The sequence below is a fragment of the Rhinatrema bivittatum genome, chromosome 16 (assembly GCF_901001135.1).
Source record: "Rhinatrema bivittatum chromosome 16, aRhiBiv1.1, whole genome shotgun sequence".
Lineage (NCBI taxonomy): Eukaryota > Metazoa > Chordata > Amphibia > Gymnophiona > Rhinatrematidae > Rhinatrema > Rhinatrema bivittatum.
In genome coordinates, this window is record NC_042630.1 from 16,777,390 (window position 1) to 16,792,741 (window position 15,352).

General features: G+C 49.1%; 1 protein-coding gene across 3 annotated transcripts in view; it reads right to left on the minus strand.

Annotated features, from left to right (window-relative positions):
• CHD3 (chromodomain helicase DNA binding protein 3) overlaps positions 1-15,352 on the minus strand; it is a 93,540-nt gene that overhangs the window by 38,281 nt on the left and 39,907 nt on the right. For 2 of the 3 annotated variants that reach the window (XM_029582035.1, XM_029582034.1), the window contains exons 23-29: positions 13,038-13,269; positions 12,731-12,897; positions 12,400-12,577; positions 5,794-5,877; positions 5,172-5,257; positions 1,354-1,487; positions 136-280 (exon numbers count right to left, since the gene is read on the minus strand). In XM_029582035.1, coding sequence (XP_029437895.1) covers positions 136-280; positions 1,354-1,487; positions 5,172-5,257; positions 5,794-5,877; positions 12,400-12,577; positions 12,731-12,897; positions 13,038-13,269 — 1,026 coding nt within the window. The remainder of the gene's footprint in view (positions 1-135; positions 281-1,353; positions 1,488-5,171; positions 5,258-5,793; positions 5,878-12,399; positions 12,578-12,730; positions 12,898-13,037; positions 13,270-15,352) is intronic. The other variant, XM_029582036.1, reaches the window with a different exon arrangement.

Genomic DNA, 15,352 nt, shown 5'->3' on the forward strand with positions numbered 1-15,352 from the left:
GCCCTCAGCACATCCCCCGGCCTGGAATTTTCCTCCTTTGTGTTTATTAAATAGATAGATAGATTTCCTCTTTAACTGCTCGTCATCCCCCTCCGCACAAAACCCCGCCACACCTGCCAGCCACCGGGTCATTACCTTTTTCTTCACCAGGGACATGACTCCAATGCGCGTCAGGACCTGCTGCCGGGACAGCCCTTCTCGCGGGACGCCGTCCGCAAAGGTTTCCGAGCCGTCTGCCCCAGGTTCGCACAGGTGCCGCATGAAGAGAGACACATAGGCCCTGCGGGAGAATGAATGTTCATGATCGCATAAACCAAATGAGACCTTAAAAACCCTTTAATAATGATACATTTGAATTTTCAGTCCACCTTGCCAGATAACGCTGCATGGCGGCTGGCGCTGACAGCCAGAATGGGGGCTTTATCTGTGGAGCTTGCAGTCCCGTGGGCGCTGCAAGCCCATTTTCAAATGCTTCTGCCATGCCAAGCACAGGAACAAAGTAGCTGTGTGCTTTCTATCTGCATGGGAGCCAATGCAAAATACCTGCCAGAAATTATGCACAGAGCTTTGATTATGCACTCTCTGTACCAAGTTCCCTCCCACGACCTAACTCTGCGTGCTTTTACCTGCAGAGTCGGGGAGGAGAAATAAAGCTGTGATTTTATGTGGGTAAACCCGGATTTACTCGTGCAAATCGCTTTATTGTCCCCCATTATTAGTAAATCAAGTACAGTAGGTCCTTGCCCAAAGAGCTTACAATCTAAGGGCCTGATTTACTGAGGCTTTTTCTCCCATTCTGTGTCTATGGGAAAAAAACTTGGTTACCTCACAGAATAAAAGGAACACAAAGCTCAGGATGCGTTTTGTCTTCATCAAACCAGAAACTGAGATTTGTGTAGGTATGTCAGTGCAGGATGGGACGTGGTGGTGGAATTATTTAAAAGGGCCAATGTGACGTGTAAGCAGTGGGTGGCAGTAGATGTGAGAATTTGGATCTCCGGTGCCTCCGCGGGAACCCTGAAAAATGAGCTGCCATCAGACCTGCTTTCTCATCCTAACCTGCCAAACATACGCTGCCGTGTTCCTTGTACACTGTGGCTGTGCACCGTGACAGGACAGCCACGGCTCGGGCGGCCTGCACTGCCGTTCACAGCCCCGCATGGCGGGCTTCTGTCTGTCTGAGTGAGGGAAGGCAGCTCAGCCTTCTGTGTGCCCCCCAGGAAAGCAGACAGTGGCAGGGGCTCAGGTGAGTAAGAAATTCATCACTTGGCAGTGGCAGACCTGGCACTGGGGCAGGAATCCAGCTTTTCAGGAAACCCAAATAGTTTGGAGGTGGGGGTTAGGGCCACTCACTTGAACTCTTTTTCCGTCTTGCCCCGCAGGTCTCGCACCAGCCACTGGGAAGTAAAAGCATCCTGGGGGGGCATCCCCCATCTCATCACAGCATTCAGGAATGCCTTCCGCTGGCGAGTATTGAAGCCCAAAACCTGCCAGCCAGAAACAGAAGAGGCGTTAACTTCCTCCCTCCTCTATTCTCGGCACAGTATAACCTGCCCTTTCCCTCCCGGTGCAATGGGGTACGGTCTCTTACACATCCGTAAAGAGAGGCAACGCCACTGTAACAATAGCCTGCAAGGTACAGGTCCCTCTCACAGTAAAGTGATGACAGAGCTTGTGAGGGATGTCATGGGTCCAAGCCTCTACGAATCAGAAAGGAAATAAATGCCAGAGCTTGGCAAAAAGGATAATTGGTCCTTACCTGCTAATTTTCGTTCCTGAGGTACCACGGATCAGTCCAGACTCCTGGGTTTATGCCTCCCTTCCAGCAGATGGAGACAGAGAAAGTTTCACAGCCACTGGCACATAAACCGACGTAGCACCTGCAGTCCTTCAGTATTACTATATACCCAAGCTAAGACAGGAACCCCTGCAACAAATTTAAGCAACAATATACCCCCAACGAGCAGGGGAAAGAGAAAAACAACTTACAACAATAGAGAGTAAAGAAACTTGAAAAAGACAAATCGAGCGGACTCTCCAAAAGCTCTTTCCTCCTCCGGGTGGTACCACAGAAATGAAAATTAGCAGGTGAGAACCAATTTTCCTTTCCCTGTACGTACCCGGATCATTCCAGACTCCTGGGTTGTACCAAAGCTTCCCTAACCGGGTGGGACTGCGAGAGTCCCGCTCGAAGAACACTTGCATCAAAATTATCAACATCCAAGACCTGGACGTCCAATCGGTAGTGACTGGCAAAGGTCTGCAGAGATTTCCAAGTAGCCGCCCTGCAAATTTCTTACGGCGACGCTAGCTGATGTTCTGCCCAGGAGGCCGATTGGGACCAGATAGAATGAGCCCTTAACCCCTCCAGGATAGGACTGTGACAAATGTAGGCGGAACCAATAACTCAACCAGCTCGGAATCGTGGCTTTGGATGCCTTCTGACCCTTTTTCACACCACTCCATAATACAAAAAAGGTGATCCGACAACCTGAAACTGTTAGTGACCTCTAAGTACCTCAACAAGTCCCTTCTGACATTCAGACGCCTTAATTCTGCAGCATGAGGCACACCAACCTCCAGGTTTGGAAAGGCATGGAGCTCCCTCTGACTGCCCTAAGTGGAACGCCAAAACCACCTTCGGCAAAAAAAAAATGGAACTGTTCTCAACGATACCACAGAATCTGAGATGCGTAAGAAAGCTCCCTGCATGACAAGGCTTGACGTTCAGATATTCTTCTGACCGAACAAATCACCACCATGAACACTACCTTCAAAGTGAGATCCTTTATGTAGCCCTCTTAAGAGGCTCAAACGGCACTGCACACATGCCCTTGAGGACCAAATTAAGGTTCAAAGACAGACACATTGGACGAACAGGCGGCCATTAAGTGCTTGACCCCCCTGACAAAACGGACAATATTCGGATACACTGCCAGGGGCTTCCCGTGAACCTTCCCCTCAAAAAACTCCCAGGGACGAGACCTGTACTCTCAGGGAACTAATTGACAAGCCTTTAGTTAATCCTTTCTGTAGAAAAGTCAAAATCTGTGCCACTGATGCCCGCTGAGGATTAATCCTTTGATCAGAGAGGAGGGTGGAGACCATCCCACACTCGGCACACCGAACTTCCCTCGGCATCGCTTAAGCACCCCGCTGACCACGCAGCAATGCTCGGGCGGGCGAGAAATAGACCACAGGGAGAGCCGGAGAAAAAAAAAATGACAAACCTACCCCACCAAGCCACCTTCCTGCCATCGCCAGTGCCAGGGAGAGCAGAGAGGCCGAACGCTGCCTGCTTCGCTTCACTTTCCCTTCTCAGACTAATTTTTTATTTTTTTTTAAACTTTATATAGTACAGAAAAGAAAAACAGAAAAGGGAACCATCTTATCTGAAGAATGGTGCAAGCTTCTCCAAAAGGTAAGGGAACTGGACCACCAGTGTTCACGTCCAAAATGATCCAAAGAGCAAGCTGGAGTCCCCAACCCCTGCTCGTTTAACTCTACGATCGGGAGGGATGGTCCCACCAGGACCTGCCAACCTCCTGGGAGAGTGCCGAAGGAGAACAGACTTCTATGAATTTCTCTTCCTTTCTCATTTTTTTTTTTAAGGTACTGAGCTGCAGGTTTTGCACCTCCTCCATCTTCTGGAGACAGAGAAATACTGAAGGACTGCAGGTGCTACGCCGGGTTATGTGCCAATGGCTGTGAAAATGTCTCTGTCTCCATCTGCAGGAAGGGAGGCAAAACCCAGCTGTCTGGGCCGAGCCAGGTACGTAGAGGGAACATGGGTCAACCTCGAGCATGAAGAGTTCCACCTTGCTTTCCTACACCTACAGCTTGTTTGTTGGCCCTTAATTCTGCATACCCAAGTGGACTAGCACAGCAACCATAAATCTTTGTATAAGATAAAGGCATTTAAGTTACAAGACACTGAGCTCTCTCATAATGAGCCATGAGCTAGAAACGAGGGACGAGAATGAGGAAGTCCAACTGTGCAAAAGCAACAAAAATGTAATTCTGAAGTGCTATCAAGAGAGCAACTGTCTGGAAAGGTTATAAGAGTTTATTTCCACTGATCATCTACGTGAGCTTTAATGGCACCAAAGACTGAATAATCAGGAGAGGAGTGCACCAGTTTCCAATCAATATTAGATCAACGCGGTGGTGTCACAGGATATGGGTGTAACTAATCTACTTAACTTGTTGCCAACAATAGAAACTTAAAATACTAAGGAAATAGCAGGTTAACATTTCTGAATTGTCCCTATAAGTGACGGGACACCCATTGACCCGCAGAGAATCCCTTTGAAAATTATGCCCCGCCCCCCATTTTGTAGGGGAAAGGGGCAGAGTTAGGGGAAGTCAATTATTCACCTACAGGTAAGGATTTCATTGTGAAATCCCAGTGCTGTTTACCCCACATAGTTTGTGGCTGCAAAAGTATGTAATGTAAATAAATAAATAAATAGAAATTCACACACACACACACACACACGCCCCTCTTCCTGCCCAGCACCAGCCACTATAGGAGTTTCATGGGTAAAATCCACGGGCAGTTTCCCTCTGAAAATCAGCTTGCAGCCTTGGGCCTGCAGGCGACACGGGAAAGCTGAAAATCGTCCTCAATATAAAATGCACAGAAAAGAGCACCTTTCCCTGCTGCCTTAAATTTTTCTCTCTCTCCCTTCCCGCTTCTGCTGTCTTGCCTTTATTTTCTGTAAATATTTGCCATGAACGGCAAGTTCCTAACAATAAAAAAAAACATTGTTTTAAACAAGAGTGGCTTAGCTGTGGCTGGCGGGTCTCTTGTGGACAGCGGGATTAACAACAAGTCACACGCATGAGGGCTGATGTCGACCGCACGGCAGCCATTACGGATTCAACCCAGGCGCGCGAGCGTGCGGCTGTTTCATCCTGCTTCTCCGATGGGAGAGCCCGCCAATTATGCCACGACCACCATCCCCTTTTTGCGTTGGTCTGAAGAGACAGAAGGGGGGGCTGGCAGGCGAAATCACAGACCCGGGGATTTACATAATTCACAGCGCCCTGCCGGCTCCCGCTTCCTTAGGCCGAGCGGAACTCTTCACAAATTAAGAAGCTTGGAGGGGGGGGGGGGGGACGGGGGCGTTAGGGCAAGGCAGTCAGCTGGGCAGGTGGGCCTCGCTTACCTCGATATTGCCCCCAACCCGTGCCAAGAGGGGTGGCAGGGGTTTGTCCTTTTCGTTCCGCAGCTGGCGTCGGGACTGCCTGCGACCTGGCATTACACAAGACAAGAAAAGGTGAGTGGCCCTGCCTGGATTGGAAGGAGGAGTGGTAGGTGTCCGGGGGGAGGGGGGGGGAGTAGGTTATCCTTCTGCACTGCCAAAAAAGTGCAACCTTCCCTTCCGAATCAAGCCCTGTTTCTGAGGGTCCAGAGCGAGGCTGAGGGCGTGAGATGTTATAGGGCTTCCCCTAGGCCAATGTGAAGGGAAACCTATGGCCTGCTCAGTGTCGCTGGAAGATGTTGTGGGTTAGGTGGGGGGGAGGGGGGAGGGGAGCAGAAAGGACGGCGGTGGAGGTGGCTTCCGAGGTGCTGGCTGCAGCGCTTTGTGCCTGTGGGAAGAACAAAAAAAAAACAAAAAACAGAACAGAAGAAAACCTCCAGATAAGAACCAGATTGGCACGTGGTCAGGTGAATGGGTTAAGTCCAAATGCAATCACTCTCCTCTTCGCCAACTCGGTCTTTAAGCTGCAAGCGTGAACCCCAAAGCGAAGCCAGGAGACTTGTGTGTGTGGAGGGGGGAGTTGTACCTTCCGGCCTCTCGTCAAAGTCTTCATCCTCCTCTTCTGAGCCCACCGAGTACTCCGACTGGTTGTCTGAAACATCATGCCAGTCTGTAATTACAGCAACACTGTCACATGGTACAACAACAGCCCCCCCCCCCCACCCCCTTCCCACACGAGGGTATCATTGGGATGGGTGCCTGATGTCCCTGGGCCTTTGCATACCTTCGGGGGGAGGAACGACGACGATTAAAAAAAAAAAAAAAAAAAAGAGAGAGAGAGAGAGAGAGAATTTATGCACCAGTTATGCCCAAAATCAATCAAGCCGCCGACTCTGTTTCTTATGCGCCAAGGGAAAAATGGGTGAATCTGCTTCTCATGTCCACCAGGCTGTCTAGAGCACCCGGCGCAAGGTTAAAAGCTCATTTAGCCCTGCTCTTCATTTCCTAGTTATCGTAATAGGACACAGCCTCCTGGTCCCATGAATGTTTAGAAGTCTCTCATGGGGGGGGGGGGGGGGGGGGGGGGGGGGGGTCAGATGCCTTCCGAAAATCCACAAATGCTCTTAGCCACATGTTTATTTTCACTTTCCAAAAAATCAGCTGGATTGGTAGGGGAAGACTTCCCTTTGCTAAAAAAAAAACAAAAACCTGTTGACTCTTCCCCATTAAGCCAGGTCTATATGGCCAGCAATTCTGTTTTTCGGAATAGCTTCTATCATTTTGCCCGGCACGGACGTCTGGCTCACTGGGCTACTACAGTACAGTAACACCGAACTTTCACAAAACAGAATGTGTGAGACCGAGAACCTGGAAATAGGGTGGGAGCAGCTTGTCTGCCCAAACTCGGGGAAAATTCTCTGCACAGTGGGTTTAGAGTACAAACGAGCCAGGTCACCAAAACAGCTCCAAAACTCAGAGGCAACCAGCACAAGAGCAGCAGCAGCAGCTAGGAGGTCGATATTCAAAGGCTTTGTTCGGGTAATTTTTGGGAGTTACCTGGACAGCATTTTGACTAGGTAACTCATTACCTGCATACAATTTAGCAGTTATAAAAAAAAGGGCACTTGGGGAGGGAGGGGCATTCTGGTCAGTGAGCGCCGATATTCAGTGCTGCCTGACTAAAGTTAGCTGCGTTAAGTCGGGTTGGAAAAACTGCTTTTCTCATCATCCGGTCAGACCCAGCCCAGACGAATGGGTTTGCCCAATGACCAGCAGATGAAGGCAGAGACTATCGGATTTGCTGACGTCTCCCCTTACAGGCTCCAGTGCTGACCTCAGCCTGCCGGTATCCTCTGTCTCCAACCGACGGTAGGCAAAGCATTCCGTGCTGTGGACTAGGGCCTAGTTCTGCTAGATCAGAGGAACACATTTCGAGGGTGGCTCCTGAGGTGAAAGATTGATTCTCCCTTCCTTCAGTGGAGCAGGCCTGGGCTAGGGTGCTGCTACCTTTTAGCCTGAGATCTCCTTCCCTTGCCTCCCTCTCCAGGAGAGACTACCCTTAAAAAAAACAACCAAAAAAAAAAAAAAAAAAGGTTCTTTTGTACGGATGGTGCGGTTTGGAATAAAGTTGTTTAAAAAAAAAAACAAAACCCCAGAAATGAACCAGCACAGAGGGAAGAGAAGGTGGTCAGGCCATGGTGCATGAATGGCTGTCGGAGACCTAGGACGACGAAGGGGTGAGTCTGATTTTCCCTCCCCTTAATCCCCTGGACGCGGCAGTATGCTGCTGAGTGGAATACAGGCAGGATGGAAGCACTGGCAAAACATGGGGAAAAAAAAGTCATGCTCTGCATCAACTGCGGACCCTACTGACAGCAAACAGGAGGTTGGCCAAGCTTTGTTGGGCCTGTGAGAGGGGAAGGGGGGGAGGAGGTCAATCGCAGTGGCAATTTCGAGACTCCAGGAGGGGCCATTCAGTCTGCCGGTTCCTGCCAGCAGTCATTTTAGGAGCGCAGGAAACTGTAAGGGGGCTGGAGCCTCCCCTCCTTAGTCCCGCAGAGCAGAAACTCGATGGTGCAACTGTTTTGGCAGCTAATATGAAAGAAGCACCGTCACCTCCCTCTTCCTTAGAGGCTTCTTCTTTGGCCTGGGCCTCTATATCCAAAGAATTTATTAGTGAGCCTTCACGATGGGGACCAGAGCTCAGTCCCGTGCTCTGCTCCAGGGTTTTCCACTCCTCCGAAAGCACCAAAAGGAAAGAAAAAAAATCCAAGAGAGAGAAGAATTTTTGGAGGTGAATGAGGATGCCTCCAAGTCAGAGGACTCCATGGAGGCATTTCAAGTTCTGAAGGCGCTGACGGTGAAGGTGAACTGGAGAAGGGAGAATGCCCTCCAGAAAGGGAGGAGGATGGCTCTTCCATGGTCCGTCTCGTTCAGAAAAAGGAACCTTCTTCCCTGATAGGCTTTGAGAACTTTGAACATTTCGGAAGTGGAGGACCTTATTATGGTCAATATCCAGAAACCCTCTAAATCCTCTCCACTGCATAAATCAGTGAAGAATTTAATTGCCCTGGAGAGGGTCTCTCCTGAGGCAAATTTCAAAGGGGACAACTCTTTATCCAAGTTGTACCCCTTAGTGGTTCAAGAGAGGGACGGCTTTGATTTCCTAAGGTGGATGTGCAGCTTCGTTCTGTTACTAAGAGGACAACCATTCCAGTGGAAACAGTGCTGCCTTAAAAGATGAGCAAAATCGAAAAGCGGAGGCTGTGTTGAAGAGGAAAATTGGTTCTTAACTGCTAATTTTCATTCCTGTAGTTCCACGGATCAATCCAGACTGCCGGGTATGTACAGGGAACAAGCTTTTAAGGCTTCCAGCATAGTACTGCAGATTGCTGCTTGCAGCGTGATTACAGAGAGGTCTGGTTTGCATTTATCTCAGTGCATATAGGAAGAATTGTCAGTTAATGGAAGAAACTTCTTACTTTGAACTGGGTGGGTGCAGGGTACCTGGCTGATGCCTCCTTTGATTTAGTCCATACGACAGTGAAAAGTATGGTTTCCACCGGGGTGGCCAGAAGACTTCTAGTGTTGTGAAACTGGTTGTCGGATTCCATCTCCAAGTCCAACTTGACAAAACTTCCCTTTAAGGGAACTTTGTTGTTCGGAGGACATCTTGAGAAGATGGCTAAAGTTTGTGGATCCCGAGGCTTCCAGAAGATTGGCTTAAAAGATATGTCACGTGCAGTTCAATCCCGTAACAGGTTTCAGGATTCCAGGAGATTTAAGCAGGGAAGTTCTCCTGCTGGTCAGAGACCTTGGCTGTTCGGAAGGTTTCAGTCCTTTCGGTCAGCAAAAAGGGGTAGAAAAAATGAATCCACAGGATTGCCTGATTCCACTCATGCTTCCCAATGAGTTTTTCAGGACTAATTCTCAGAGTCTGGCGATAGACAGACGCCTGTCGTAGTTTTATCCGAGCTGGGTGTGAATTACCTGCAATCAATGGGTATTGGAGATAATGCGAGACGGTTACACTCGAGTTTTACCATCCTGTTTCTGATGCTTTTATGGCTTCCCCGTGTCACCTAGTCCAAAAGAAAGAAGTAGTAAGAGCAATGCTTCAGAGATTCCTTTGTTTGAAAGTGGCGATACCAGTTCCAAGGCCTCAGAGGTGTCAGGGACAGTATTCGATTTACTTTATGGTTCCCAAAACAACAAGGGTACCTTTCGACCTATTCTGGATTTGAAACACATCAACAAGTTTCTCAGGGTTTCTTCATTTCCAATTGAAGTCAGACATAATGGTGGTATGACAAGGGGAGTACCTGACTCCTTTGGATCTTATGAAAATGTATCTACACATTCCAATCAGGGAATGTCAACGGTATTTTTTCTTTCATAGTGCTGGGGGAGGAGGGGCATTTTCAGTTTCAGGTCATGTCCTCAGGTCTGCCCACTGCTCCTCGGGCCTTCTCGAAGGTGATGGTAGTGGTGGCGGTGGCACTGCGAAAGGAGGGAATCTTAATGCTCATAAGGGCAAAGTCGGAGCAGGACAGTTCTCTGGCCACCAACAGGGTGGTAGAGTTGTTACAGGAGCTCAGTTGGGTAATGAACTTCTCCAAGAGCAATTTGCTGCCTTCACAAACTTTAAAGTACTTGGGAACTCTATTCAACACAAAGGTAGGTCGTGTACAATTGACAGATTAAAGAGTTCAGAAGCTCCAGCAATAGGTTCAAGCACTGGTGTTGATCAGAAGACTGATGGTATGGTGTTATCTGCAGCTATTGGGTACCACGACAGCAGCGTTGGATCTCATTCACGGACTAGGGTACTTAAGAGGCCCCTTCAGAGAGCGCTGTTGTCCAGATGGGATCCTCAGTCGCAGGATTATTATGTCCATCTTCCAGTACTGGAACAGATAAGTTTGGCATGGTGGATTGATTTTGGAAATCTGCAGAAAGGAGTAGACCTTGATACCCCAGCCTGGGTAATGATGATGACAGATGCCAGCCTTTCTGGTGGGGGACCCATTGTCTAGGTCGGGTTGCTCAAGGACTGTGGTTGACAGAGGAAGTAAAGTGATCTATCAATCATTAAGAGACCAGGGCCTTTGGACTGGCCCTTCTCAACTTAGCAGCCCTTCTTAAAGTCAGGCTGTAAAAGTAATGCCAGATAATGCCACAGGTAGTGGCATATGTAAATCAAGGGGATATCAAGAATCTTCAGGTGTTGGAGGAGATGGATTTACTGCTGCTTTGGGCAGAAAAGAATCTGAAGATGATGTCCAGCTAGGATATTGCAGGAGTGGAGAGAGTTCAAGCAGACTTTCTCAGCACAACATAGTCAATCTGGGGAAATGGTTATTGTCTCAGACAGTGTTTGAGCAGATAGTAGACAAGCGGAGAGCACCGTTGATGTATCTGATGGTGTCCAACCAAAATGCAAAGGTACAACTGTTTAACTGCAGGAGGAAACAGAAGGAGGAGTCCTTTGGGCTAGATGCCTTGGTTCAGCATTGGCCATTGGCAGCAGTTTTGTGTGTATTTCCTCTAATTCCCTTGATAGGAAGAATGATTCAGAGAATCTCTAGTCATCAGGGCCTAGTAATCATGGTGACTCCCAATTGGCCAAGGCATCCATGGTATGCAGATCCCCTCAGGATGCTGGACATCCACTGCATCTTCCCCAAGATAAAGAGCTACTCTTGCAGGGACCACTCCTTCACAAGGACCTGGGTCAGTTTTATCTTATGGCTTGAGAGGACTTGTTTAATCAAGAAAGGCTATTTGCAGGCAGCGGTGAGCACACTTTTAAAGGCTAAGAAATCCTCTAGTTCCATGGCTTATGGGAAAATCTGAAAGATTTTTAGTGCTTCAGGAGGGCCTCGGTGCCTTCTGTTCTTGATTTTCTGCAGGATGATCTGTCAAAGGGTTTGGCTCTTAAGTCACTGAAGATGCAGACTGCCAAAATGCCATCGACCGGCTCGGAACCAGGGAGTGCTCTGAGCTGCCGCTGAACCACCAATGGGGTGGGGGGGGGGAGGCAGAGGGCCCCCTGACCACTAAGTCCTTTTTGAATTTAAGGGAGGGGGAGGTGGACCCACTAGGCACCAGGGATTGTGTTCTATTTTGGGAAAGGGGGTTGGGGGAGTTATCTGGTGAGGAGGTCCATTGAAGGGGGATATGTGGACGAAAGGGTTTGTTAACAAAAGGGGGGGGGGGTTTGAGAAAGAAGGGGGGGGAAGAACGCCGTCACGCAATTCTAAGAACACTTTTTTTTTTTTTTTTTAAATTTTGGGTCCACGTGTTTTTTGGGCCCCTGCCATAATATTTTATATCTCGTGGAGTTTTTACATGAGATAAAAAATTCACTGGGAACCCACTGCAATATTTTCTTAGAGAAGGGTGCAAAATATCGCAGAAACGACACCCCCACCCCGCAATAAAAGATGGCATCTTAGTAAATGACCCCTTTAGCTTGCTACAGGTAATACTGCCAGGCTGAGATCAGCGTGGATGCTTATAAGGGGCAAAGTCAGGAAACGTGTTAGCCTCTGTCTCCAGTTGCTGGTTGGTGGACTGGTCTGACTGGATTCAAGGAAAGCAAGTTATACGGCAAGATTAAATTTCTTCATCCTGAAGTTAGCCGGGTATATGCAGCGAAACACTTACCCGGCTAAGCTTTGCTGAATACTCAGGTAAAAGTACCTGGGTAACATTCCTGCTCACCAGCCCACTGAATATTGACCACTGTGTTGGTCACAAATTGATTTTTTTAACATTAGGGAACTCTCTCTGTGGTAGATGGGGGTCGCAGGAAGAGAAAAAGACCAGCCATGTGTCGTTCCCAGTCAAGGCACCGACACCTTACCATAGCACTTTCAAAGAGAAATCATCAACCAGGTCTATAAAGTTAAAAAAAAAGAAAAACCCACTGACACACCCCTGCAAGAGCCACCGAGCAGCCCACCCTTCCATTTTATTTCAGCCGTGGTTTCTAACTACTTCCCACAGCTGGCAGAGGCCACTCTTAAAGAGTTCTGGATGTGAATCTCACATGCCCAGTGGCAAAGCTTCGGATTTAGAACGTGGGCTGGAAATGCCTTTCAAGGCCCAGGCTGATGCCCCCCGCCCCCCCCCCCCCCCCCCCGTGCAGCGCTGTGCATACAAACACGTGGAGCCAATGAGTGCTGACCTTGGTCCTCCTGTGCAGCATCATTGTAGTTGACCTGTTTCCGTACCCGTTTGCCTTTCCCCAGGTTGCGGGCCAAGTCCTCCTGCTGCTGCTCGTAATGGTGTCGCAATAGCTTCTCCCAGTAATCAGGGTCCACGTTCTCCTCCTGCTTGATAATCTCCCGCTCCACCTCTTCCAGCTGCAAGACACATCAGCCCAGCAGTGAGACGGGAGTCCCACCGTCCCCAGCGGCTCACGCCTAGTTTGCTATCGGAGTAGAAAGCCATGCCGGTAAAGCACAGCGTCAAACCTTCCCGTGCAAAGTAGCGGCTTCCCCTCAGCCCTCTCTCACCTTGTCTTCTTCCCGCACCACGTACTGGGCCACCTTGAAGGAGCTGAGGTACTCGTTCATGTTCTGCACGTCCGTGTCCTCTGTGGCATCCTGGTTGCGATCCAGCAATCTGGCAATGGCACCGTTATCATAGTGAATCACGCTGCTGTCCTCTTCTTTGTTCTCCCCTGCAAAGAAGAAAAGGGGAAATGAACAGTGTGGGGAGATGAGGCATGGCCAGAACATCGTGTGGTAGGACGGCAGCAGGCAGAAATGCATTTCCTATGCCAAGCTTTGGGTCCAGGCTGCCGTGTGGCCTCTCCCTCACCTTCATTCTCGTCCTTGAATAGTTCCTCTGTCCCAAACTTCAGAATGTCGTCCAGCTCCTGCTTGGACATGCTGCCAGCCTTGGAGCCCAGGCCCGGCCGTACCACCAGGTGTGTCAGCATCATCTTCCGCTTGGCCACCTGCGTGATGCGCTCCTCCACCGAGGCCCGGGTCACAAAACGATAGATCATCACCTTTCTGGCTTGACCGATGCGGTGTGCCCGGCTGAATGCCTGCAAAAAAAAAAAAAAAAAAAAGAAAATAAGGCTGGAAAAAAACCAAAAGCATCTTAACTTAGGATTCTGGGGAGAAGGTGGAATAAAATAAGACCAGAAGAAAAACTGGGTAAGCTTCACATGCCAGATTAGCAACTGCAAGAGCCGAGACCCTTTTATCTATCCTCCAGATGACCACAAAACAGGCAGCGAGAATGCACGAACCCTCTCCCAGTTTATTCTGGGATTTGTGGATCAGTTCTATTCTTAGGATAAAAAAAAAAAAGAATCATATTAATTAGGGGGCAACAGATCAAAATAAAATACAGGGCAGGGTTAGACTTATCCAATTTTCTGATTTCACTGAGCAAACGCTGCTGGGGAAAAAAACCCCCAAGCACTGCTATTCATTGGTCAGCAGCATGTGACTGCTGACAATGCCGTCCATGCGCAGTCTCTGCACTGCAAGGCACTGACCAATGGCAAAGCTGGAATACCACAGATCAGTCCAGCCTCCTGGGTTTGGCTTCCCTGCCAGCAGATGGAGACAGAGAAGAAAAGCTTTACCGACGCTGCTGCTTAACCTAGAGTGCCACCTGCAGTTTATGACCTACACCCAAGCCAAGATGAGAATAGTTATAACAATAGTTGAGAACCTCAAACTCCCCTCAACGAGCAGAAGGAAGGCGAAGCCTCTACAGAAAACTCGTTCCAACAACATTAAGGAGAACATCATCCAACCAAGCATCATTTACGTACTGCCATGACAAGCCGGCTTTATTTCAACGGGCAGGGTTCTGGACTGATCTGTGGTATTACAGGAACGAAAATTAGCATGCAGGAACAAAACGTTTTCCTTTCCTGTTCATACCCCAGATCAGTCCAGACTCCTGGGATGTACCCAAGCTCCCCTAAACTGGGTGGGAACCCGAAAGATTTGTGATAAGCAGTATAGAAAATAAATAATTAATTCTGATCAAGTCACACAAGGCATCTGCCACATAGGCTATCGCAGCCTCCAAGCGCTCCGCCTGTTTCATGAAGAATGATGAAGACGTCTACTTCACCTGCAACTGCTGAACCCAGCGCAAACAAGCTCGCTGCATAAAACTACTAAATACCCAAAGTATAAACCTCAAAAATCCTCTTGAGGTGAACCTCCAGCTTCCAGTCCTGCACATCTTTCAGCACAGTGGACCATGCCCCCGGAATTGTGGTTTTCTTGGTCATCGCAGAGACCGAAGCATCTACTTTTGGAAGAATCAAAAGCTTGAGTGTCTCCTCTGGTAACGGGTACAACTTCTCCATTACCCTTCCAACTTTTAGTCGTCTCGGGGGTATCCAACTCACTGATGACCAACTTCTTTACAGACTTGTGCAAGGGAAAAGCCTTAGCCAGATCTCTCAAGCTGTCCATGATGGGGTCCACTCCTTTCTGGTCTGACTCCTCCTGAAGAAGTCTGATGCCAAGTACATGTAGAATCAAGGGCCACAACTTTTCCCCGCAAGATAGATCAACTTGGGGTCATTGCCTTTGGTTTCCGGCTCCTCCTCTGGATCCGAAATGTGCTGAGGAGACTCTGTCCCAGAGACCCATCTAGAGGACCATCCTCATCTTCGGAGTCCTCAGATTCCTCCATGAGGCTGCATTGCTGCCCAGCCAATCTGAGCACCCTCCGGATGTTGGGCAATGTCTTTTTGCAGGTCACCTTGGGTCTTTCTGCAGCTGACCCTGGGTATGTGGGCGCTTCTCCCCTGCTGCCTTTCTAGCCAGATAGGCTCTGTGGAGAATGAACACAAAATTGGAGGAAAAGGCCTGAGAATCTTCTGAATCCTCCCGCATTTAGGCCTCATCGTCAAAGACTTCCAGCCTCTCCGCAGGACTCTGCATGGCAGGCAATAAGGTAGGAGACAAATCCCCTCCCTCCCCAGGAGCCTCCTGTGCTGCTGCAACTGTACTCAAGATGGCCGTTGTTCCCGCATTCAAAGGAAAAGGATCTGCAGTGGCTCCCGATGACCTCATTGACCTGCGCTCATACACGCCGAAACGGAGCCTGCCCCGTCCAAGCTGCCTTCTCCCCCGGAGACACACCGCGCACAC